Below are 24,800 nucleotides of genomic sequence, written 5' to 3'. Positions count from 1 at the left end.
CAAACATGTAACGCGACGATTTGTGCTTCTTTCAACTTTTATTATTATTATGCATTTGTATTATCCATTTATGCGTCTATTAAACATTGAACGAACGAACATTGAACCATGTTGGAGATTACATTCGATCGATCCTCTAATCCCAACACTAAATTTAGATTTATCGTACGATAAATTAATTAATTAATCAATCGTTGCATTGTGGGTGGAAACGATACCACTGAACGTTTTTCCCGCAGGTCCCATCGAAGAGATGGAAGAGTACAACGCGTTGTTGATGCTGAACAGAAGGGTACGCACGATTGGGGAGGAGGAGGATTCCTCGCCGTATTTCAACCCGTTCGAGTCGAGTGTCGGCGGGTCGACGGGGCTGGAGAAGATCGTCGATCGATCGAAGTGCAACGTCGCCACCGTTGGCGGCCCGTTCGTATGCTTCGACTGCGGAAAGAGATACAAGTGGCACGACAGTCTGAGAAGGCACAAAAGGGTCGATTGCGGGACCACGGAGAAAAAATACTCCTGCCATTTGTGCGACAAAAAGTTTAAGTACCGATACGAGCTGCGAAATCATGTTTACGCTTATCACGATTAAAGAGTTCCCAAGTTTTTCCTCCCCTCTTTTTTTTTCTTCTTTTTTTTCTTTCTTTTCTCGACCCAGCATTTCGTTCTCGGAGGATCGAAAAAATTCGCAAATTTTTGTAAAAAAATCTTCGTCTTCTGGCTACTTTAAAAAATAATTTTAAGTCGTAATCATTGTTATATCGTAGGTTTTGTTATTATTATTATTGCGTCTTTTTGTTAGCGTGGATGCTCGTGCAAGCTTATCTCTTTCTCTCTCTTTTTTTTTTCCAAACTTATTCGTTGAATAGCAACGAAGAAAAGTCGTTAGTTGAATAAGAAAAGCGCATCCATGGATTCTACGCAAGTCGTCGTACGTAAAATCATTAAATTATTCGTTAAAAAAATCGCAATGCGAATATTCTTTTTTTTTTCTTTTCTTTTTTTCTATATACATCTTCCTATTCTATAATCCGTTCACATTTTTCAAAGTGATAATCAATGTAATGATCAATTTGATGGATTTTATTTTTTCGTTCGAATAAAATTCTTCCCATCATTTATCTCACGTTATTAACCCCTTTGGCGCAACGCTTCGCTTTGGTAGATCGATTAGACCGATAAAATTTCGAAAAGCAAGCCGAATTTTGTAAAATCGTTTCGACGAAAATAAATTGTATACATTTACTTTTTTTTTTTTTTTTTATAGTTTTTGGATTTTACTCGCATATGCACTCGATAATCCAATCATTTCTTACATATATATCGTTTAGTGGTTGTCAAGGGTTGGCTGTGAGAAACCTGTAAAAAAAAAAAAAGGTTGCGCAACGGCTTCTAAAAAAAAAAAAAAAAAAAAGAAAAAAATTCTTTCGTTATTTACAGCATCGAATAACAGGGGGCCGTGCTTTCTAAACGGTTTATCTGTTTTCTTGAATTTCAGATGCCTACGTGTCGTTGCAACTGCCTTACGGTTTGCCATCAGGATTCCAACCTTACTCGGCCAACGTGAATTTGTCCCAAAAAGACGAAATGAAATATTTGCGGGGCGACGGGAGCAGCCTGATGAATGTTTGTTTCGGTTGTGGGAAGAGGTACAAGTGGAGGGACAGTTTGTTGAGGCATCAGAGGGTTGAATGTGGTAACAAGGAGAAGAAGTTTTGTTGCAAATTGTGCCCGAAAAAATTCTATCACCAGTACAAATTGAACGAGCATTATCAAGGACGGCACAAAATACCCAAGCCTCGTTGAATAAATATTAAATATTAATATTACGTGCGAAACTTCTCTTGTTTTCCAATATTAATTTTTTAGAAGATATTTTTATATCGTGATTTGACCCGAAAGGCGAAAACGTTCCTCGAGAAATAATACTGGAAATACTCGGATCCGATTGTTTCTTTTAAGAGAGATAGTATTTACGAAATGTTAATTACGAGATAAGACTGCTTTTAGAATACTTTTTGAAGGATTATTATTATTATTATTATTATTTACGGCGCTCGAGAAAATTACTTTTTCCTTTAAGAACAGATTTGGACAAATCTTTTTTTCCTCTTTCTTAGAAATAATTTTAAATAATCGTTGAGTTTCAAATTTTCGTAAGAAATATTGGGGAAAAAATGATTGAATGAAAAGAAGTTGTTGCGTTAGATTTTGGTCATCGTTGTTTTCATCAAACCGACGAAATAAAAATAGTCAAATTTCGTTTTTCGATTATAAAAACTTATCAGTGTCGATTACAATGACGAAGTTGTATCCTGCGATGCTCTGATTTTTACTCGTAAGTATGGAAATAAATTTCGATACCTGAACCAGTAATTTTCTAGCAACTGGCAAATTGTGGTAAGAATTGTATGTAAACGGCAGGAAACCGCAACCACTGTTATATTTTTTAACAAACATCGATAACTATTTTAATCATCGAATTATTTTTAAATTTTAATAAAACGCAAGTTAACTATCGTATTGCATCGTTTTTTCCTATTGGTCCACTCTTTTTTATCGAACCGTTTGTTGGATATCGTATTTCGAATCGGCGCTAATTTTGCAAAATGAGTAATTAAATTTAAAAACGAAAAAACAAAAAAAAAGAAAGGAAAACTCAAAAGAAAAGCAGAAAAACCCTAAACTAAAAATTCTTAAATGTTGCAAGAAAAGTGTTATTATGCTTATATAAAAACTTAACGTGCTAATCTTTAACATTAAGCCTTGTTTGTGGTGAGCCTAAACCTTATATATGTGTCATTCCCTAAAAAGAAAAAAATCAATTTCATATTTTTAACCTCATTTTACGGGTTTCATTTAATATAACACGATAATATAGAGAAAAAAAAAGAAGAAATCTAACAAAGTATGGATAAGATAAGTTGCGTTTCACGATATTTGGACATAAAAATCCACATTCTATCTCTGTTGACAGAATCATTTTGCGAGTCGAGAATTTCGGCACCAATCGGCAAAACTCGGACGGAATCGTGCGAGATATCTCCCTCCTCTTTCAGCTCTCGAGCTCCCGATCTCGTCCGATTGTTGCCGAAGTCAAATTGCCGCTTATCCTCGCGTTTCAACTAAAACTATTTCGCTCGAAATAATACGAAAGCATCGAGATTTTTCGCTCGAATTTTTTCAACCTGCATCAAATCCGCGAAATCTCGCGATTTCAATGTCCAAATAACAACTTGCAACTTTATTACATTTTGGACTTTTCGAATTCTTCTCGGCGAAGAAGATCGACAAAGTCTAGGAAAAGGAAAGATAAAAAAGAAGTTGCAACTCGAAGCAACTGTGTGATTGTTCTCACGGTGATCGTTTAAATGTAATTTCATGCTCTCTGTGTAAGTCTCCATCCTTCTTCATCGATAATCCTTGTGCGACAACTAGCAATGTAATCCATCCGTGACTGAGATGCGAATCGTTGGAAGCGAATGGGGGAACGGGGTGGGCAAGTGCAGAGATATCTGATTCTGTTATCTATTTTCTAGAACGGAAGTACTCGCCAAGCGCAGCGATCGAATGGTACTATCAATACCAGACCTTGTATCTACGACTGATGGCGGAAAATCAAATGATGGCAGAGAACAAGGTGGTTTTCGAGAACGGCAAGTGCTCGACAACCGGCAATGCGCAACAACCGGGCTCTGGGAATTGCCTGAAAGAATTCCACGTTGCCGCGGATAAGTTGGCTATGGAGAACGGTGTGGACGAGGCCCCACCGGCGGGGAACCATGGAATTACGGCGAACGTTCGCGATCCTTCCAGCTATTCTTGCCCACGTTGCGGCAATGCTTATTCGAGGCCTCACTCGTTGAACAGGCATATCAGGTTCGAGTGCGGAGTGGAGCCCCAATTCGAGTGTCCCATTTGCCATAAGAAGTCGAAGCACAAGCATAATTTGGTTTTACACATGAGAACTCATCAAAAAACTTAAATAACAGCCAGAGAGAGAGAGAGAGAGAGAGAGAGAGAGAATCATTCAGAATGAATCAAAATATATTACTAATGTGCATATATAGTGCATATATATATATATATAGTTCTAATTAAACGGTGATCTCTGATATCAAATTGTCGATATGTTACCATGTATAGACTGATTCACTGCCTTCTTTTTTTTTTTTTTGGAATATATTGATAAAGTTGTTATACATATGTTGTATATTTTAAGATGAAAATATATAGGTATATATATATAGGACAATAAAGTAAAGAAAGAGTAAAAGAAAGAGTAATAAAAGATGGAAGGTAAGACGTTGTATATGAGATATACAACATACATGCGTATATACATATATATATGATAAATGCAAGGGATAAAAGAAGCCTATATATGTAGAAGTAGAAAGATACTTTAGATTATATATATATATAGAATAAAAATGAAATTATTAACAAATTGTACACAATAGTGAAAATAAAATTATTTTGTATCAAAAAAAAAAAAAAAAAAAAAAAGAATAAGATTACGATTTATATATATTTCTCGCGGAGAAATTAATTTTCCGTATCATCGATTTTTATATACATCATCATCGAAATAGATAGCATGCTTTGTACAAACAAATTTCATCGATATCAAATATCCATATATTCTTATAAAACCGTTTTTCCGAAACATGTATATGCTCTACGATCTAATTCTTTTACCGACATTCTTATTACCGACCGAGAGATGTTGAGTAATTTGCATGCCAGAAATCTGTCTTGTGAAAAACACGTACGAGAGAGAGAAATTTTTCTAGAAAAAAAAAAAAAAACTAGCACGATTCATCACGAGAGGAGAAGGAATTAGCAGTTTCAATAGCATGGCTCAATGTAAGAATTCCTCGAATTTATTGTTAATTACACCTTCTTCACCAAGTTAATAATATTAATATCTCGATATATATATAAATATTTATCGTGAAAATCGCTTAACTCATTATCTTTCGCCGAGTTATATTATATTTCGATATATATATAAAAAAAAAAAAAAACAAATCGATCACGTTTTATCGTATTGCTTAAAAAAAATGTTGCAGTTTGGAAGATGCTGAAGGATTTGGAGGACGGGCCACCGTTTTTGTGTCCGAAATGCGGTCGTACTTATTCCCACAAGTGCAACTTAACGAGACATTTACGGTTGGAATGCGGTGTCGGGCCAAGATTTCAATGCGCCTGGTGCAAGAAACGATTCAAGCATCGACATCATCTGAGGGACCATCAGAGAATCCATCTTTATTCGAATTGCACGTTTGAATTGCGAAATTGAGATACTTTCTCCTTCTCTTTCATCAATTATTTATACATATATATATATATTTTTTTTATATATTTTTGTTCAATTCGTTCATTTTATTCGATTATTTATATTTCTCTATTTATTTATTTCTCGATCCACTCGTTTATTTATTTATTTCGTTCGTTAATTTATTCGTTTCGTTTATTTATCAGTTGAGAAAGAAAAATATATTTTTATTTAAATTGTTACACGCTTTAAAAACGTTTATTTAACTTAGACAACAATATTATAATAGTTCGAGAAAAATGGTAATTTCTTCTCTCTTGTTATCCGTGATGTATGCGAAAATAATATATGTCGTCCTATTTTTTTTTTTTTTTTAGAACACTACTTGTACTTGCTTTAAAATTTTAAACTTGCGTTTTAAAATTCCCAAGTATACTATACATAAGAGAAAAGAGAAGAAAGTACGGTAAAGTTACAAAGTTACATAGGGCATTTAATCGAATGGAGGGAGAAAACGGTGTCGTAGGAGAGTGCGAATATCCATCGGTATTGGATTAAAATATCAGGTTGATTTCTTATCTAAAGTAAGGAAGATATAATGCCATTTTAAAGAGTGTTCACTACGAGAATATATATATATTATTTTTATGCGCATCGTTGTACATAAATAGCTGAAGTACTTAAAAAAAAAAAAAAAAAAAAAAAGGAAAAAAAAAGATAACAATGAATCGTCCGACTTGTACGAAATTACCGAGTTGGATATTCCCGAAACGGCGTCTAACAAGTACTATTTAAAATTAGAGTATACTTTCAATGTTTGTGATTGGTGTGATCGTCGAATCTGTGCCAAAAGAGAGGTATTATATTAATTAAGTATCTACTAGAACGTAAGTCGCAACTAAATGTAGACGGGATAGATTTCTCTTGTGCGAAGGGCAACTAAGAACGAAGTAAACAGAACGAGCCGGCTCCCGGCTCTAAACGAATCCGTCTCAAGTAAACAGAAGTGTGCGCGCGCAATCTTGAAATATTATACTTCGGAATAGATCGGGAAAATTCGGGTAGGATCGCCCTTGCTCGAATCTCGCCGTATATTCGACATCTTAAAAAGTATTGGAACATCTTAAAAAGAACAAGTTTTTAGAGTTTCGAGATGTTTTGAAATGTTGAGGAATAATAAGTGTGAGAAATAACGCCCGAATTTTTTCTCCCTCGTTCGTGACGATTGCCGGCTCATCCATCGCGCACACTTCTGATGCTATCAAGTTTTTGTAATCCGGTGCTTATTGCGTATTAGAGATAAAGAGCCGCTAAGGGATTAACGGCTTTGCAGCTTAACACGTTGAAACTGTGCAAACGAAAATGATGTTTTGGAGAACAAATTGCAGATACCTCTTAACCGTGCCAAAGATATGTTCTAGTTTTTACGTTTTACGAGGGATCCACGTAAACATTAAAACGGTATCTCTATATATACCTGTGGATAAAATAATCTCTGAAGGTGTATTTTAATTCAAGAGAACGAAATATGTATAGACTTTATAGCGTAACTATATTGCAATCGGATATAATATAAATATATGTATATATATATATATATACACACACATATATATATATATATACATGTATATTATATATTGTATAATAGTATAAGACTTTCCTACGGAAAAACGATAGTGCAATATGTATAAGTAAATATCGTGTTATCTTCTAAAGGTTGACTGGCTAGGAAGGAAAAAAACCTCACGAGAGTTTGCTCGATTAAATTTTGAAAAGTGAAACGAAGCGTTTCGTTGAAAGCAACACCGTGCCGTGTAAACCGCATCCATTTTTGGCAAACGCTTCTTTTATGATACGCGTACGAAGAGTAAAAAAAAACTATTTTATTGTATAATATTCGCTTACTTTTTTGGGTACCTACTTTGTAAGCAAAATAATGCAACTTGTCTCAGAGCTTCCTGAAAATCTGGTTCATGGTAATGTTTTTACCATTGCAAGTACAAGATAATGCAAATTCTCTGTGTTGTATGTACCTATTCGTATTGTACATATAAAGCGTTACTTACTAGATAAATTTCAAATCGAAATAAGAAAGAAAAAAAAAAAAAAGAAAACGGAATGGAAAAGAACAGCGTGTCTTTATCACAGTAACGTTATTATTATATCAACGATTATGTTAAAAGTTTTAAGACTTAGTAGTAAGATTAAGTCAGGTTTTACAGTTCCTTTATTGTCCGAAGCATGAACGCGAAACTACTTATAAAGATAAGAAAAGGAGAAAAAAGGAAGGGGGAAGCGTACGTGAAACGTTAGGATAAAAAAGTCTTTTCGTCTTTTATAGTTATAACAGTAAGCAGCAGCATAATTTTCGGATATGTTGCGAGCTTAATGTTTTTTTCGATCACTCAACAATAGCGTATCGCGTGAAACAAAAGATGAATTGCGTTTATTTAAACAAAAGACCTATACCTTTATGAACAAAATAAATTTACTTTTTATGAAAAGTTTCTTCTTTTTATTCTTTATTTCTTTATTTATTGCTTTCAATTATCGATAGTTCTCTCTGAAATGAAATTTTAATTATTAATCAAATATCGACATTATTAAAAGATTAGACTTATTTAGTTAGATTCGATATCATAGATCTATCTTCTTGCTATTAACACATCCTGTACCGTTTACTTGTATTATTACGTGAAATATAGAAGTATAGACAAGGAAAGCAAATAGTGGGAAAAAGACAAAGATAGGATAAAAAATTAAAATCAGCGCCATCTCCAGAGTGCCGCAAATGAAACATATATGACAAGGATAGAAAATAATAGGAGAAGGATAGAGATAAAATAGGAATTGACTATCGGTGCCATCTATCGGGTAACTAAGACATTTCTTTAAAGATAGACTGAAAGAGTAAGAATTGCTCATTACCTCAAATGATAAAAACATTTTTTTAAAAAATTATTTATTTAAAAGCATTCAAAAGCGCTGATTTTTCAATTTTAACTCGATATTTTCTACAATTTACTTTCTTTATCTATATTTATTCTATAAATTCATTTTTACAATATATTTAAAAATTTTGCGATTTTTAAATCTTTCATCGATCCTTAGTTTTTCATACTTTTTCGTTCTTTTCATTAAAAACTCTACGCTTGCTCTATCTCTATTGCTCTACCAAAGAAATCAATTGATGGTAGTATACCGACTGTAGGTATATATAATCCTTATATTCCTATTGCATAAAAATGTGCACGACAATACCAGCTATCGATAAAATATCAGGGAAAACTGTGTCTCAATTTAAAAGTAATTTATCGCTTTAAAATTCATTTTTTCATTTCAAACGTGACATATACTTATCGCTTATCGTAACACGATAATCGATTGATTAAAATTGATCGTAAATACGATAGAAATGATATTTAACTGATCGCATACTGCGCAATCCAATTCAAATATTGCGTCACAGTGCGATTTATCGAGTATTAAACAATTATTAGCGATTTCTTATACGTCGGTTAATCACTTCATCGACACTAGGGCGAAATTATATACGTCTCAAGGTTTACCGAGAGCGTCAACGCGCAATATAATCGAATCGAATCGAAAGTTTCGAACAGAACAATAGGCCGAGAATAGTAACTGCTAATTTCTAATTATATCGTGAGAGAGAAGCTGACTGTTTCAACGTGGTTTGCACGTGTAACTATTCGATATATATTCGCGTTTCGGCGCGATGCAATTTGCCGTGGCGACCTTGAGAGGGCGGAAGGAAGCAGATTTTTGCGGGAAGGAGGGTCGAGGACGGGCCAGGAAACAAGTCGATGCTCGTCGGTTGCGGATCCTTTTCTATAGGGATGGAGAGATTCCTGCGCGTTGACGTGTTATACTATATGGAGAGAAGCAACGTATACGTGCGATCCAGCAGGAACCGCCGCCAGAAAATCAATCCAGAACGTCATACCGTCGTGTGTATCAACATTGGAAAATCAATGGTAACCCGTGACGTAGGAGTCCCGCCTCAGAATCGACCAATAGGCTTGCTTTCTCGTCCCCACCTTGCCAATCTTTTACACCTACCCACACGAGCATCGGCGTGCTCATTCCGTAGCAGACTGCTGCATCGACCGGACGCGCGTGATCGAGAACGTTGTTGAAAAGGCAGCACGCCGAGCTACCGTTAAAAAAAAGCGACGAAGCTAATCCTATCCGTGAAAGCACACGACGTGTATGCAGTTTTCCAGTCGACACAGCAACCAGCGGCGATTGGAACACGATCGGCAACAAGCGACGACTGACAATTTCCATAGTAGCAGTGACACGTCGTTGTTGTCGTCGGCGGCATCTATTCAAATCGGTAGAAAAACCGATCGAAACTGTACTGCAGTCAATTTCGATTCGAAGGGGATACACGTAATCGAGGATAAAATCGGAAGGATCTACGATTCGCGAAGAAAGAACGAAAAAAATATTTTCTCGGTCGTTTTAATTCCGTAAATTCCCGCTAGAGAGAAGAGATCCTCTTGTTGCATTTTTGGTGAAGCGAGACCGCCGAGTGTTTCGACGGAATTTTTCGGGAAAAATTGTCGACGATCGCCGAATCCAAGGAGCTGTGCGATTTGAACTTTCTAGAAAGACGGAGCGAGAAAGACGGAGGCTAGGTGTAGAGCTAGGTGAGAGAAAAGGAAGGAAAGTTGCCGCGGGATAGAGGGAACGAGTGTGCTCGCTCACCGAGTGCCGGCTCATCGAGATGGCGTTTATGATGCCCGTTATGAAAAACGAGTGGGACATTTACAAGACCAACCGCAGTCGGCGATCTTCCGAGTGTTCCAATCCTCAGGCCTGTCGCAGTAGAAAGGTGAGTGCGTTTTGCGCGTTACAAAACGAGCAGTGTCTAAAACGAGAACAGAAAGCGCGCGCTCCAATTGCGCGTTGTTGTTGTTGTTGTTGTTGTTGTGTTGCATCCGTTGCTCGTTTTTTTCGCGCGAAATTTCGTACAAGCGACAGATAAATAAACATGGCCTATATATATCTTGATATTCTTTTCGGTAGTTTGACACGAAGATAAGAGAGAAATATACTCGAATAACTAATATTGCGTTAAAAAATCAACGGGTTAAATTCTCGCGTGTTCAAATGTCATCGTGAAACGTTAACACGTGCCCGAAACTCGTTTGGCAAATCGTAAAAATGTATTAATTTCGAATCTCTCTCGTGCATGGCATATTCATATTCTTACATACGCAGGATCGAGAGCGTCGGTCCCAAATAATTTCACGGTCAGCCGGATCGTCGATTACACGCAAGGAAAGTGGCATGACGACGAATACGAAAGAGTCCGGCGTTTATCGTGGCACGTACGCGAAGTAGTCGTAAGTAGTCGTAAGTAGTCGTAAGTAGTGCCGACTGAGCCTGATATATGTATGTAGTATATCGCTGACGAAGAAAACATAGCGGAAAACACGTTGCTTACACGCTTCTCTCGGTGAAAATACGACAACGTGATTCTTTTTTTCTTTTTTCTTTTTTTTTTTTTTTTTCCCTCCTTTCCGTTTCTTCAACGTGACGCACAGTTGCGCAATAACTATACTCAATTCCGTAATGCATCGCGCGTGATAATCTTTCCGGTCATATCGCTTCATAAAACGATACGTTACCCATATAGCATCGTTAACAGATACCAAATAACGGATGAATTTCTTCTCGAATGGTTTCATCATCGATCATATTTCTATCCTCTACATCTTTTTTAATCCTCTCGAGACGAGATCTTTCACGAGATATTTGAATGCAAATTTAAATATTTGAAAAAAAAAAAAAAAACGTTATAATATAATCGTAGAAACAAACAATTTGAAACAAAAGTCTCGTTCAAGATCATAATTCCATCGGTCTCGAAGGAATTATAAAGATAATGCATATCGCATACTACCGATTTAACGATTTTCTCCGTTGGAACACGCATATGCGTTTCGTCGATATACGCGTCGTTCTATGTAGCATCGATGTCGGGCAAAGTTCGAGGAACGTGAGACACGTCGTAAATCACATAGAACTGCGAACCGCGTTAATCGATAATTATATTGCAGTCCCCAATGTCTGCTCGCGTTCTAACACTTTCTACGGACACTCTCCATCTCTCGCGGTGAAATTTATCGAATATTCCGATCTTGGGAATACTTGGCAAAAATTTAAGAAACAAAAAAAAAAAAAAAGATAAGAAAGCTATTTCGGTGTCGCAAATCTCGTCGAACACAGAATCTTTTTTCTCTTTTCATTCGAGCGTTGTTTACATAAAAGATACGCAAGAGTCACGAGGAGCTAGGAATCGTCGGGTTACCTGTGACGAGATATTACGTAATCGCGCGTAACCAAAGTACGAGAATCTGCGACGAGAAATTCGCCGCGTTGTGGGCTCACGTGCGCACGTGCAACATTCTTATCGGACGCGGCGCGTTGAGAACCGTTGAGAACCGCTGCTCGATCGTAACACAGCACCGCGTCGGGAGTACACGGCCTTGCTGCAACCGCGCCGCTAAATCCGCCCCACGAAAATATGTATTACGCCGCGTATATACGGATCCGTTGATAGTTCGCTGCGTTACCAGCCGGCATGGACGGACACGGCACGTGTTGACACGCGTACACATCTTGATACAATAAACATTGGATAAGTAGCCGAAACGTGAAACTCAACTTACGGTGTTAGCGGAATCAAAATGTAATCCCTGATATAATAACCTGACCAAAGTTCTCGATTTCCTTCGCGTCTTGTCGCGAACGTGGAAAAAGTAACGTGGAGAAGTAATGGAATTGAAATTTAATCCCGATATCGAACTTCTTTCGAGTTTCCTTCACCGGGTTAAGGAACGTAGAACGTAGAAAGCGTGGAGAAGGACAGCGGACAGTGAAAGAGAAAAAAAAAGCTGAAAGTCAAAGTAAACACGTTACGAGAAAAGTTCCTCTCCCCGTTTCCTTCCAACTCGGATATCGGGTTATTGCGCTCTATATACAATCGTTTCGGGAACTTATCTAATGTTTACCGTATTCGGAAACCTGCCCAATGTAATTGTATTCGACCGATCATAACGTTTCACTCGTTGTATATACTTGTCACTTCATCCAGCTTCGTTTCTCAAACTTTTGGTGTCAGATCCGTAAAGAAGAGTCTAGCTTTTTTTTTTTTTTTTAGATTAACTATTGGGTCATCCCTTATACGTAATTTTATTTTAAAAATTTATTTTCAAAAAAAAAAAAAACTGTAACGACAGCTTCGTTCATTCCCTGTTCCTTCGTCGATTTTATTTAATTAAAAAGAAAAAAACCGATCTGACGTGATCTTTGCGTGAAGATAATTCGTTCGCAAGTGATTTTAAAATCGTTCACGCGATACATCGCCGTGATTTGTCCGTCAAAGTTTATCAAAACAAACGATATTTTGCAATTGAAATTCTCCACTTAAAACATTACCTATAGGATGACCTAATAGATACTTAGATTTCACCGCTGCTTTCCTTTCATTACAAAGCGTAAAGAAAATTCAGTAAACATACATCAGTGCAAACCACCTGTCGAACATCAATCAATAAGGTGAATTTTTCGAACCAATAGTAGAATACGAAGTGAAAGTAGTTAGTTTCGCGCACAAAAAAAAAAAATACTATTCCATCGCTATTTCGAGCGACTTAGTTAATCATCACGATATATCGATCGTCCCCTCATCCTCGCAATACCAAAAATACACCTACAAATATCCCGAACTTGTAGATAGTGTAAATAAAATATATGTAATTCCCTTTGTAAATAATGATTGCTAAAGAAACGATACACATATATATCTCTCTCAACCGTCGTAGAATTGCATACACACGAGTTGATAAATTTTTAATAAATTTTAATGTTCATTTCCACTCAATCTGCACAAAAAGAAAGAAAGAAAGAAAGAAAGATGGAGGGAGAGGTCGGTATCGCGAGGATGACGAACGATTGGTGAAAAATGAAAAGGATTAAACGGAGGAAAACGGGTATATTTTCTGTTGGCAGGTGTCAGAATGTTCAAAATCGGAGGGGCCGTCGTTGTCCACCTCGCCGGGATCGGACTTCTTGACGTCGCCCGCTCATCGTTCGGTCCCTCTCACGTCCCGCCATTTCTCGAGGACGTCCTCGAGGGCGTCCCAGAACTCGTTGCAAAGCCCGAGCAAGAGTACCGGCTCGTCCCCGCCGAAAACCGGCAGCTCCAACTCCCTGAACAAGTTTCACAACCGTTTGGTGGACAAGCTGAAAAGGTCGTTGAAGAAGGCTGAGGACACGACGGAGGATCAGAGAAATTTGTCGTGAAACGGTCAGGGGGTTTTGGGCCGGCCACCGATTCCCGGCTCGAAACCGATCGAGATAAGGCGCACCTCCGCACCCGTTACCGCGTCCGCGACCATCTACGAGGGGGTTGTACGATCCTGCCCTGATCAATCGTCCTCGGCATGGTAGAGCACGCACGCGGAGAGAGAGAAACGCGACGACAATATAACGATAACAAAGTAGCTGGCAACAACGAGACAGGATCGGATCAAAATAATAATCCCCCCTTCGATTCGTTTACGGGTAACAACAACAACACCGATAATAACAACAATAACAACGACGAGGACGATCGATATTTACGCGTGAAACCATGCTTGAAACGTGACTCGAAGAGAGGAGGAGAAAGTGGCGCGATCTTTCGCGAGAAGAGGAGAACTTCGATCGCGGGAGAAGAGAAGGAGGAAGAAGAATCGGAAAGGAGATCGACAAAGATGGCGAAAGATTTTCGTGAATGATGTTCCTACCAGCCGAATCCTCCGGTACCTGTACGTTTCTAACCGCTCTCTTCTGCGTTTCTTTTTGTACATGCCGATTTACAGTAATTGAGAAACTGTAAACGAGATTTTTATCTTTTTTTTTTTTACTTTTTCGTTTCTTTTTTTTTAATCTCCCTTATTTCGGGAAGAAGTCTGGATGAACGAGCCACGAACGAGTCGGGAAAATTTTAACTTTCTTATTTTCGATTTTCGAAATTGAATTATCGTTCCGAACGAAATGAACGGGATTCTTATTGTGGATAATTGTTTAGGATGACGAAGATATAGAGAAAGAGAGAGAAAGAGATAGAGGAGAAAGAAGGAGAAAGAAGGAGGAGGAGGAGAGAAAGATATGCGGAAGAGAGCGAGGGGATTAATGAACGAATTAGAAACGAGCCTCCGTCCACTTATACGCGGAAGCTCCTTTGTAAAAAAAAAAGGAAAGGACGAGGGAAGGACAACGAGGAGGTGGAAAAAACGAGCGACGAGAGAGAGATCCAACGAAAGAGGTACACATAATCACGAATGGAATTTCTCGTTATTAACATCGATACGACTGCGTTTCATTCTCGTTTCGCGCTCGTTTTCGCGCGCGTGTATTAATTAAAGGATGGTTCGTGGCCAGTCGAGGTCGATGAATGGATATCTTAGATGTCCAGACCTAAGGAAAAAAGGAAAAAAAAGAAAAAAAAAAAGAAAGTTAGTTCCTTCACACACGTATAAATATTGTCGCGCGCATTATAAAAACTCGGGAACGACTTTTGACCATTCACTTTCTGCTGTTTCAAAAATTTCCCTCTTTCCAGAAAGGAGACAAAAATTGATTATTTTTTTTCTCTCTTTTTTTTTTTAATTAAATTAAACGTAGAATTCTATTTCGTTACGTGTAATTTATTACTAGAGTAGTTATTTACCCGTTTTTTTTCTCTCTCTTAATTAATTAATTAATTAATTATCGTGAAAAACTCGATTATCTTAATGTGGTAAAAATATGTTTTTGAAACATTAGGACAAGCAGAAAAATGGGGGTGACTAAAAGCGAGGCGTAACACACGCGTCCAAGTCAAAGGAGTTCCCCGGTTAAAGGGTCTCGCATACGACAACAACCGGAAACGCTTGTTTTCATCGTTAAAGATTACTTGCTGCCTCCAATGGGGAATTATTGCGTGCGTGTACGCGAAAGCTGCGAAGGGATATTATGTATATATATATGTATACATGTATATATATATATATATATATATATATATATATATATACGAGATGCGCGTTGCATTATACACACGTACAATTATAATTAGACGAGCTAGAGGAAAAAAAAAAGAGCCTAAGAAAAGACTTACTTATTTTAAATCGCGTATCGTTCGAGCGAGATTATCTGTACTTACACGCGTATAAATATTTATTTCAAGCTTTCGTTGTAAATTCCGTCTCGCGTACAATTGGATAAACACGATATGCAAATACGTCTTCGAAACGATACGCGAGCGTCTTATACAACCAACCCTTATATATAGCTTTTTATCTTGGCGTAAATTGTTGCTTGTTATTTGTTAAAAAAGAAGAGGGGGGGGGAAAGAAGGAATACTAGTCTTTTTATTTATTTTTCTAGATTAATGTATATCGTTCTTTTTTTTTTAAAAACGCGTTCAAAAATTCATCTCGACTCGAAAATTTTGCTCCCCTTTTATCAATTGGACATCGGCTATACGGTATCGTTTCGAGGTGAACGTATTCGCAGATACCATTTTTTTCCGCTATATTATATATGCAATCATTTTTTTTCTCTCTCCAAATCGATCCTCGCAGCTTTTATCGAAAAATGTATGATAGCGTTTTCCCTAGCGTGTCCCGCGTTTGAGGTACCGGATTTTTGCTGTTTTTCAATTAATCGTTACGAAGCGTTTGTTAAATTCTTTTATAGTATATTATATTACTTCCGTCGAGATATGCGGTCAAGTTTGTTATTCGTTATATATACGTTATTATTAATATCGAGCGATCATTTTTATCGAGAAATGAGGAAAGTGAGAACGAAAAAGGAGAAAAAAAAAAAAAAGAAAAAAAAACGAAAAAACGAAAAAAAAAAAATTTGTGACGCAAATTGGACGCAGTACGAAACGTCCCTGTTGTCGAGGGAACTCGTGAAATCGTTGAGGGAGGGCATCTTATGTGCAATCGTGCAAGTAGAAGAAGAAGAAGAAGAATCGATCGACTCTTTTCCTTTCTTTCCTTTTTAATTATTTTCGTACGCGAAAAGTGAAAAAAAAAAAAAATTGAAAAAGAAAGTTTAAGACCAAAGAGTACTTATTGATTTCGTATGATTTGTGATATATTGTTTTTCGGGGGGAAGGGGGGGGGCGGAAATTTGCGAAGCAAAAAATATCGTCTTAATTCGAATTCAGTATTAAATTAAACGTAAGATTTTGAAAGTATTTTTTTTTTTTTTCCTTTTTTTTTTTCGTATTTTTAATTCAAGCGTATAATAATAATAATAATAATGGTGACATCGTCTGCGTCCATTCTAGCCGCAATTTTCGATTTTTAACGAGACGATTACGCGCTTTCCTTATCGTTTTGCAAAATTACGAAGTGGGAGCAATTATACGATACCGCGTGTAACTCTGTGATACCGTAAGCTATAAGGTAGAATTATTTTGCAACGATCATATATAAAGAAAAACGACAAAAAAAAGAAAAAGAAGAAGAAGAAGAAGAAGAAAATATGGAGGAAGGAGTTGGGGAAATGTTATTGTTACTGATGAAAATTCGTACGAACGCTTCGATTCTCCGTCAATCAAATGCGCGTCTTTTTTGGCAGCGAGTGCGACAACTTCTTTCTTCGTTCAGCAATAATCGAACGAGAACAACGAAACGATGATTTTATTCTTCTAAATTCTCGATCGAAACATTTTGCATCTATCTTGCTGTTCCACGATAGATAGAATAGATAGATATGAAAGAAAACCCCCTACGCATGCGCGATGTCCAAGGAAGAAGTTGGAAAATTTCAAAATTCTCGCCAAAATATAGATAGAACCGCATTGACCGGAAAACGGACGGCAATAAATTTTTATTTCATCTGATTAGATCGACACCGTTTTTCTTGCCACTGCTACCTTATTTTATCACCAATATTATCTCTTTAATCAATCTCTAATTTTCCAATTTCCAATTCAATAATAACTAGCGTGTCATCGAGGACTGTGCAATTAAACAGGGGGTTCTTGCTTTTGCTTTTAATAATTTTTCGAAAAAAATTATTCAATCTTCGAAAAGACGATGCAATTCGTACCGTGAATATTTTCTCTCTCTCTCTGTTTAACGAAAAAAAAAAAAGAAAAACGAGGCGAACGAGGAAAGAAAGAAAGAAAGAAAGGACGAAAGAGGGGAAAAAAAGATCAAAACACCGAGAATGAGAGGACTAAATTCGCGAAAGTTGCCGTTACACGTAAGACTGCTTTAGAGAAAAAACAAAAAAAAAAAAAAAAAAAACAATAGAATTTACCGATCGGATGTTGAAAACGTGGTGCTTATGACGGAACGTTGCGGAGGAAATGTTAAGAAAAAGCGACACCTCGCCTCGATATATATATATATATATATATATTTCGTCCCAACGTCCCGTTTCGATCGATTTGTACTGATTGTAGAAAAAAACAGTGGTGTTACTAGAGTTTTAGAGATTGACGAGATGATACGATCTATTTATTACGGCGGCCTCGGACCGCGGAGTAAACGTGGATTGGGGCGGAGGGGGTGGGGTGGGGGGAATGGGCCTTGACAATTAATTATCATTTTTTTATATATATTTATACGAAGTTGATTAAAAGAGAAGAAGAAGAAGAAGAAGAAGAAGAAAAAGGAAGCGAATTAAAAAATTTCAAATATTACACGCAATACATTTCAAAATATTTAAACTTTGTCTCTTTCCAGCTCGATCCACTTTCATTCTACGGTCGCAATGCCCGTGCAAACAATATAAAGCTATATATATAAATTTTCATATATATATATATATATATAGGTATATATGATATATATTTATATATGTGTATATATATATATATGTGTGTATATATTATATATGAATATGTATACACGAGCGTATATATACTTACACGTACAAACTCGTACTGCTCCCGCGCGTGTCTGTATGTGTGCATATATAGTATATATATATGTATATATATGTATATATATATATATATGTATATATACATTATTCGACGATTTGACTATTTTTTGTATAACTATTGCAACTTATTATTATGGTTATTCGTTATACCTCACTCGGGATATTTTGAGCTGATTTTTAGCGCGTGGCTGAGGAGACGGGAGCTAGAAATTATCGGGAAAGAAGAAAAGAAGAAAAAGGAAAAAAAAGATACAATATAAATAAGCAAAAAATCGATATAAACCATTTTTTCGTATTTTTAAAAGTACAAATTGATAGTTTCAGTTTTAAATATAGGACAAATTCGATTTGTCAAGTAACGATGAACAGTGTATATTACTAATATATTGCTAATTTTTCTCGCTCGTTTTACAGAGTATATGTATGGTGAGCTTCACGTAGAGGAATGTACATTTCTAAAACGGCCTCCGAATAACGCTTTCGTAATGTATTAATGTAAGATGTGCCCGTCGTTTCATATCTTGTGCAATATTTTTCCAATACAGAGAAATAAAAAAAAATACGTATATATATATATATGTATGTATATGTATATATACATGTATATATATATCGTCGTTTCCACGAATTCGAAAGCAAAAACAGTGTATTCGTCGTTATCGATCGCAGAGAGATCATTCGTTGAAAGATCGTTTTTCGAAAAGACTTTTCTCCTCAACCATGACGATTGAATGTCACTGCCAAAATCCCCACGATCGCATAAAAGATATATAGCGTGTACACACATGGTCGATAGACTAGACGAGCGGATGTTGCTCCGTTCGTCAATTCGCCGTTATTAATCACAAACTTTTGTCATGTCTTTTCACTATTTTTTTTTCTTTCTTTCTTTTTTTTTTCTCTCGATCTTACCTTGTGTATTTATTTATTCTTTTTTTTGTCCTTTCTTTCTTTTTTTTTTTTTTTTTTTTACAAATTTTAACAATTTTTAACAAATAAAAGCCCGTGACACTCGCTCTTCTCCATTTCTTGTTGTTTAAAAATGCTCGTCGCGAAGAGTATGATAAATGCCGAAGAGTGAAAACGATCGTTAAATAATTTTTTCTCGAATTATCAATCTCCCCAAGAATCGAACGCGGAAAGAAGAGAAAACGTACGTGTACAACGTGTAATATTGTACGCGGTATGTACATTTGAAATTCATATTTTTGTTTTTTTTTTCTCTCCTCTCTCTTTTTTATATATATATATATATATATATATATATATATATATATATATATATATTGAGACGTGTTATCGATCTACTTTTCTTTTCTGCTTTTTAGACGTATACGTCTACCGCGTATATGGAATAATGTACAAAATAGGAAAGAAAGCGAGATGACGGGTGCACATTCCATGAATATAATTATACATAACTTATATAAAATAACGAATCTGTTAGCGTTTGTTAAGAGCATCCGAGTAAGATATATTACACGCAAAGATAACAAACGAATAATATATCTAATAAAGTTTGAAAGCTTACGAATAGACTCGGTTCATCATTATCATATATCGTGATTTTTATGTCATGTTCAATAAATGAGTTTTAAAATATTGATTGACAATGCTCGTTTAATATCCTTAAGAAAATCTTTTTTCTCTTTCTTTTTCCTTCTAGGATCCACTACGAGGCAAATTGTCGTGAGATATCGTTCGTGTTCGTAACGTTACGAAATCTTACGAAATATATATGTAATTTCAACGTGAAGTTGCTTAAATATCTGTACAATGTGCAAAATAGCACGCTTGATATTTCGGATTATCATTGTGACTCACGATTCTCAACATTCTTTAATTATAATTCCTCGGTTATTATGTAACCGTGACTATTATTATGATCGTATCGATGTGTTCGATAAATAGACGGAGTATTTGCATTTTTTTTTTTGAAGAAAATGTTTTGACACTAATTAAATTCTAATCTAAACATAGTAGGATCAGCTCGATCGAGGCAAGTGTCTGTTGCTGTCCACTTTTGTCTTCGAAAATATAATCTCTATCTTCTATAATAAATCCCATTCGCTTAAAATAATATTGATTTTATTACTCGATATTTAGCCACAAAAATATAAAATAATAAATATCTGTCCATCAAGAATACGAAGTCGCTCAGCTTTATTTCAAGATGGAAGAATATCAAAGTGAATTCGAAGGTAAGTAATATAATTTAAATAATTTCAAAAATTATCGTTTATCGAAATGATATTACATGGTGGATTGAAAGAAACGTGACGAGGAAGTCCAAGCCTCGATTACAATCCTAAAATTTTCCACGAAGGTATATTTCCACAAAATTGCATTCCTCTTTCACAGACTCGATCTCTGACGATTTCAGAGAGAGAGAAAGAGAAAGAAAGAGATAGATCGGGATAATTTTGATCTCGCGTTCGCGTCATTGTTAACGTCACCACGGTCGGCGTGTTGCCTCGTAACGTAACAACGCGGCGAGTAACAATGAATCACGAGCATTTCCACAAAATTTGCATTGCGAAATTGATTACCGTTTTGTTACTCGCTTTTTATCAGAAACGAGAGATAATGCACGATTCACGGGTTGCGCAAGAAAAATTCACAGGTAATCGTAACCGGATAATGTTTACGATCACGGTGAAATATTAGAATTGATGAGCATTCTTAAGAAAAGAAGTCGTAAGACGAAATGAAGAATGGAATAAATTGTTGGAATTTCTTTTTTTTTCCTTAACTTTTCAATTATATATGTTCGAGAGGAAAGAAATCCATCTATTTTAAATTTTTCGTAAAATTTATTCGAAGTAAGGTTTCTTTCTCTTTTTCCTCGACCGATCTTTCATTTATTTCATTTCTCGAGTGATTCAAGCTTAAAAAATTCAACTTGAACTTTTGTTCTCTTTGTGACGTTTCGAGGAATGGTTAACCCGCCGCGTTAATAAAAGCGATATTTACAAAAAATAACAACGAGAAAAATGCGTACGATAAAATGCGCGAGTGAAAAAAATTATTATCGATTGTTAACGTAGATTTTTACCCGATACGTCAATAGATTATCGAAAAACGAAACGAGTCGTGACGCGGTAAAATAAAATGCAATGTAAATAATCCGAAGAAAACGGATTAATAAGAATTACAAGGAAGGAACTTAATCTCTCGATCTTTTCGAGAAAAAAAAATCATGGAAATGATTCGATTCGATGACAAATTCTAAAGAAAAAAAAAAAAAAAAAAAAAAAAATCGGTTAACCTCTCTTTTCTTAACCCGTATTTTTCAACGAAAAATAAAAATTATCGTGAAATTTTTGACGATCATCGATCAGTTTAAAATCCGTATATTTATATTCAGACAGCGTGATTTCTCAGCGATAGCGATGTCGAAAGACGGGAGAGGAAGAAGAAGGGCTGAATGCACGCCAAACACGTCGAGCCAATACTCGGCAGGCTACGCCACTGGTTTTCGCGAATGGAAATTTCCACGGTGCGAGGAGGAGTCGCTGCGCGCGATGTGTCACTGTTTGACTTATTAGAGAGAAAAAAAAAAAAAAAAAAGGAAAAAAAAAATTGCAAATCGTATACAAGGATTTGTAAACACGTGAAGGGCAAGATCACGTGTACGTGTTACATGCTGTTCGTTTACGGGTACAATTTGCCGCGATTGATAACGATCAATCTACGCGATCCTATTTTGGAATTGGCCAGAACAAGAATAGCTGGAACATAACGCGTAAAGACACACAGGAAGGAAGTTGTAATCGTAGAAACGATTACACCCACCACGTATTATCTCGTTCTAGCCTTGCGCGTATAGTCTGATTCGATCGGTAAACTAGCTAACTACTTATCCTCGAAAAATCTCTCTCTAAATTCCATTCTTTTCTTTCGAAACGAGCGCGTTTCGTTTCGTGCGCGTTGTATCCCCTCTCCCTCCCCTTTAATCTATTTCCCAAAATCTGAACGATCATGGATCAGCGATCTAGCGATGGATCACTTCCTTTCCGTTTGGCCATCTTCCATTCGGACGGATTAAGTAAGCTAACAGTTACTCGTACTGACGTCGACCTTGGGACGAGTAAATGGTATCCCGTCCTTGGCCGAAGCGGTTGAATCCTACCGGTAAAATCGGTGATTCGATATTTCGAACGGTATTCACAACGGAGCCTCTGTTGCATACAAAGTGGCGCGATTTGCGCGAAATCGTGGTGCGTCTATTTGGGGAACGGAGACGCTCGAAACGCCAGCTATTTGTAGAATGACCGGTGTCGTTCCCGAAAAACCGTGCGCGCACCGTGTATGCGGGGGGAAACGCGGGCGATGAGCAGAGGGCGCGATGGGATGCCCGTTGTTGCTCGAAGCGAGCGAGCGAGCGAACGAACGAGCGGTGAGACAAGCACAGGTGGAACGGTCGCGTTCGGGAAAGAATTCAGGTCGATGGACTTTCTGGCTGGTATACGGAATAGGGTCGCCGATCAATACGTTTGTACCGCCGATGTCACTATTTCTAACTCGTTGTGAATTATTCTTAGAATTATTCTCGTACGTCGATTCGATTAACACGTTGCACGCGAAATGGAAATTCATGAATTCGGCGGAGATACGGATGACACGCACGGCAGAGAACGCGGCGCGAGATCCGGCCGGGTGGTGGGGGAAGACGAGGAGGAGGAGGAGTAGGAGGGGAGGCGGTCGTCCGGTTCGAAGAAATAGACGGACGTTACGCGCTTATCGATCCTTCTTCCTACCGTTTTTCCTTTCGTTCGCGATAAAATTGCCAATGTCGATCGCTGGTAAATATAAACGTCTTACACGAAGTGACAACGATTTTACAATGTAAATATTTTGTTGCGCGTAATCGGATATTTGAAGAAAACGTTTCAAATTAATTTCACCAAAAGTATATGTATATATATATATATATATATATATATATATATACTTATACAGTGATTAGAGAAACAAGAAGAAACCTGTCATTTTTGACTAGTACGATAGATCTGATAAAAGTGAACGGGAAAATAGATAAGATAAAATCTCTAAGAAAGGGATAAACAGTTTCTTTAGGATTAATTAGCAGTTTCGAGAAATAGATTTTTATACGAATTTCCATTGTTTCACTTATGAGAAAGAGAGAGAAAAACAACTTATGATTTATCGTTCGTACGAGATAAACGAACAATGTAAACCAATAAGTTCGATTTCCAATTGGAAAACTTTATTGAACGTTCATGTTAATTGATATATACGTGTGTATATATCAATTTTAAAAGGAAAAAAAAAGTTTCACTTTCGGTCAAAAAAATAAAGCTTCCTAACTAATTAACTCTTATTTGCATATCTATTATTAATTTTTTCTACGCTCCGTATCTGCATATTACATCACGCATTCAATTTTCCATTAATCCTTCGACAATCCGAAATGATAATATATAACGAATCATTTTAAATTGACGATGAATACAACTAATTTGTTATAGATAAAATTGTAAACAATATATCACTTTTTTCCTTTTTTTTTTTTATTTTTCTTCTAATCGTGTGGCAATCTTACAATTTATAACATTGCTGACAAATATGGAGAGAGAGAGAGAGAGAGATAAATAACGTATTGGATGCCCTTCGGGTTATCGCAAAAGTTTACTACACTATTTATCGCAATAAAAAAAAATCGTACGTGTCTTATTCGAAATATACAACTTATTCTATTCTATTCTTATCAAAATGGTTAATAATAACGAGGATTTATCAAACAACGTAATTGAACGATAATACACTAACGAGAGTCTGATATGCTAATAAGACACGCTCATTTCTATAACTAACTCGAATTAATTTGCAATTTCAATAATGCAATCTCATTCATCTTTGTTCGTTCAATTTAAAGTTTCTTAATTTTTTAAACTGATCTTTTAATAAAATTATTCTTACGTCTTTTTTCTCATTTCTCGTTTATCATTACTTGGATTCTCTCTGCTTTTGTTATAGATCAACATTTATCAGATCAACAATCGTGAAAAAAGACAAAAGAAGATGATACATATCTCTATCTTATATTGATATCGGAAATTCCTAATCTTTCAAATATACATAATAAATATATATATAAATGTACAATACGAGTAAATACGATAACAACAATTTTTCTTCGTTCCATCGTAAAAAAAAAAAAAAAAAAATATCTTTCCGCCACGTAATTAAACTCGATTAAATAAAATTGCTTTTTCCTTATCGCCCGAAGAACCAGTTATTCCGCACTTATGTCATTGTTCTTCCGGCTCAATAACGCACAACAACACAAACAAACGCGAGTCAACGTATAACGTACTTCGAATTTGGCAGCGCAACAGAAAACAACGATGGACGACTTCTGAGAAAATGACACGGATTTCGAGCGATCAGCGTCCCCTCTAATCGCCCCCCGCCAAGGCAATTTAACTTTCTTCTTCTTCATTCTATCGAAAGAAACAAGAAACAATAATTTTCAAAAAAAAAAAGATAAAATTCTCCACCTTTCTTTCCTTTCTTCTCT

The 24,800-nt window shown here is 36.3% G+C and overlaps 4 protein-coding genes across 4 annotated transcripts; all 4 read left to right on the top strand.

Moving 5' to 3' along the window:
• The first annotated feature begins 253 nt into the window (after window positions 1-253).
• Window positions 254-1,806, top strand: LOC100578093 (myeloid zinc finger 1). Its single transcript, XM_026442967.1, has 2 exons — window positions 254-521; window positions 1,499-1,806. Exons 1-2 carry the CDS (start codon window positions 254-256, stop codon window positions 1,804-1,806), a joined length of 576 nt encoding a protein of 191 aa, XP_026298752.1.
• A 505-nt stretch (window positions 1,807-2,311) lies between these two features.
• Window positions 2,312-4,036, top strand: LOC102654585 (zinc finger protein 37 homolog). Its single transcript, XM_006567472.3, has 2 exons — window positions 2,312-3,392; window positions 3,540-4,036. The coding sequence occupies exon 2, from the start codon at window positions 3,608-3,610 to the stop codon at window positions 3,983-3,985; it is 378 nt and encodes a 125-aa protein (XP_006567535.1). The 5' UTR covers window positions 2,312-3,392; window positions 3,540-3,607; the 3' UTR covers window positions 3,986-4,036.
• Window positions 4,037-4,516: 480 nt separating this feature from the next.
• LOC102654541 (zinc finger protein 776-like) lies at window positions 4,517-5,387 on the top strand. The gene is made up of 2 exons (XM_006567471.3): window positions 4,517-4,869; window positions 5,076-5,387. The coding sequence occupies exons 1-2, from the start codon at window positions 4,860-4,862 to the stop codon at window positions 5,303-5,305; spliced, it is 240 nt and encodes a 79-aa protein (XP_006567534.1). The 5' UTR covers window positions 4,517-4,859; the 3' UTR covers window positions 5,306-5,387.
• A 3,982-nt stretch (window positions 5,388-9,369) lies between these two features.
• On the top strand, window positions 9,370-17,613 carry LOC724178. The gene is made up of 2 exons (XM_001119931.5): window positions 9,370-10,142; window positions 13,328-17,613. The coding sequence occupies exons 1-2, from the start codon at window positions 10,035-10,037 to the stop codon at window positions 13,619-13,621; spliced, it is 402 nt and encodes a 133-aa protein (XP_001119931.1). The 5' UTR covers window positions 9,370-10,034; the 3' UTR covers window positions 13,622-17,613.
• The last annotated feature ends 7,187 nt before the right edge of the window (window positions 17,614-24,800 follow it).

Source organism: Apis mellifera, linkage group LG9, assembly GCF_003254395.2.
Source record: "Apis mellifera strain DH4 linkage group LG9, Amel_HAv3.1, whole genome shotgun sequence".
Lineage (NCBI taxonomy): Eukaryota > Metazoa > Arthropoda > Insecta > Hymenoptera > Apidae > Apis > Apis mellifera.
The sequence above is the reverse complement of the archived record's forward strand: the minus strand, read 5'-3'. Positions and strand labels throughout refer to the sequence as shown.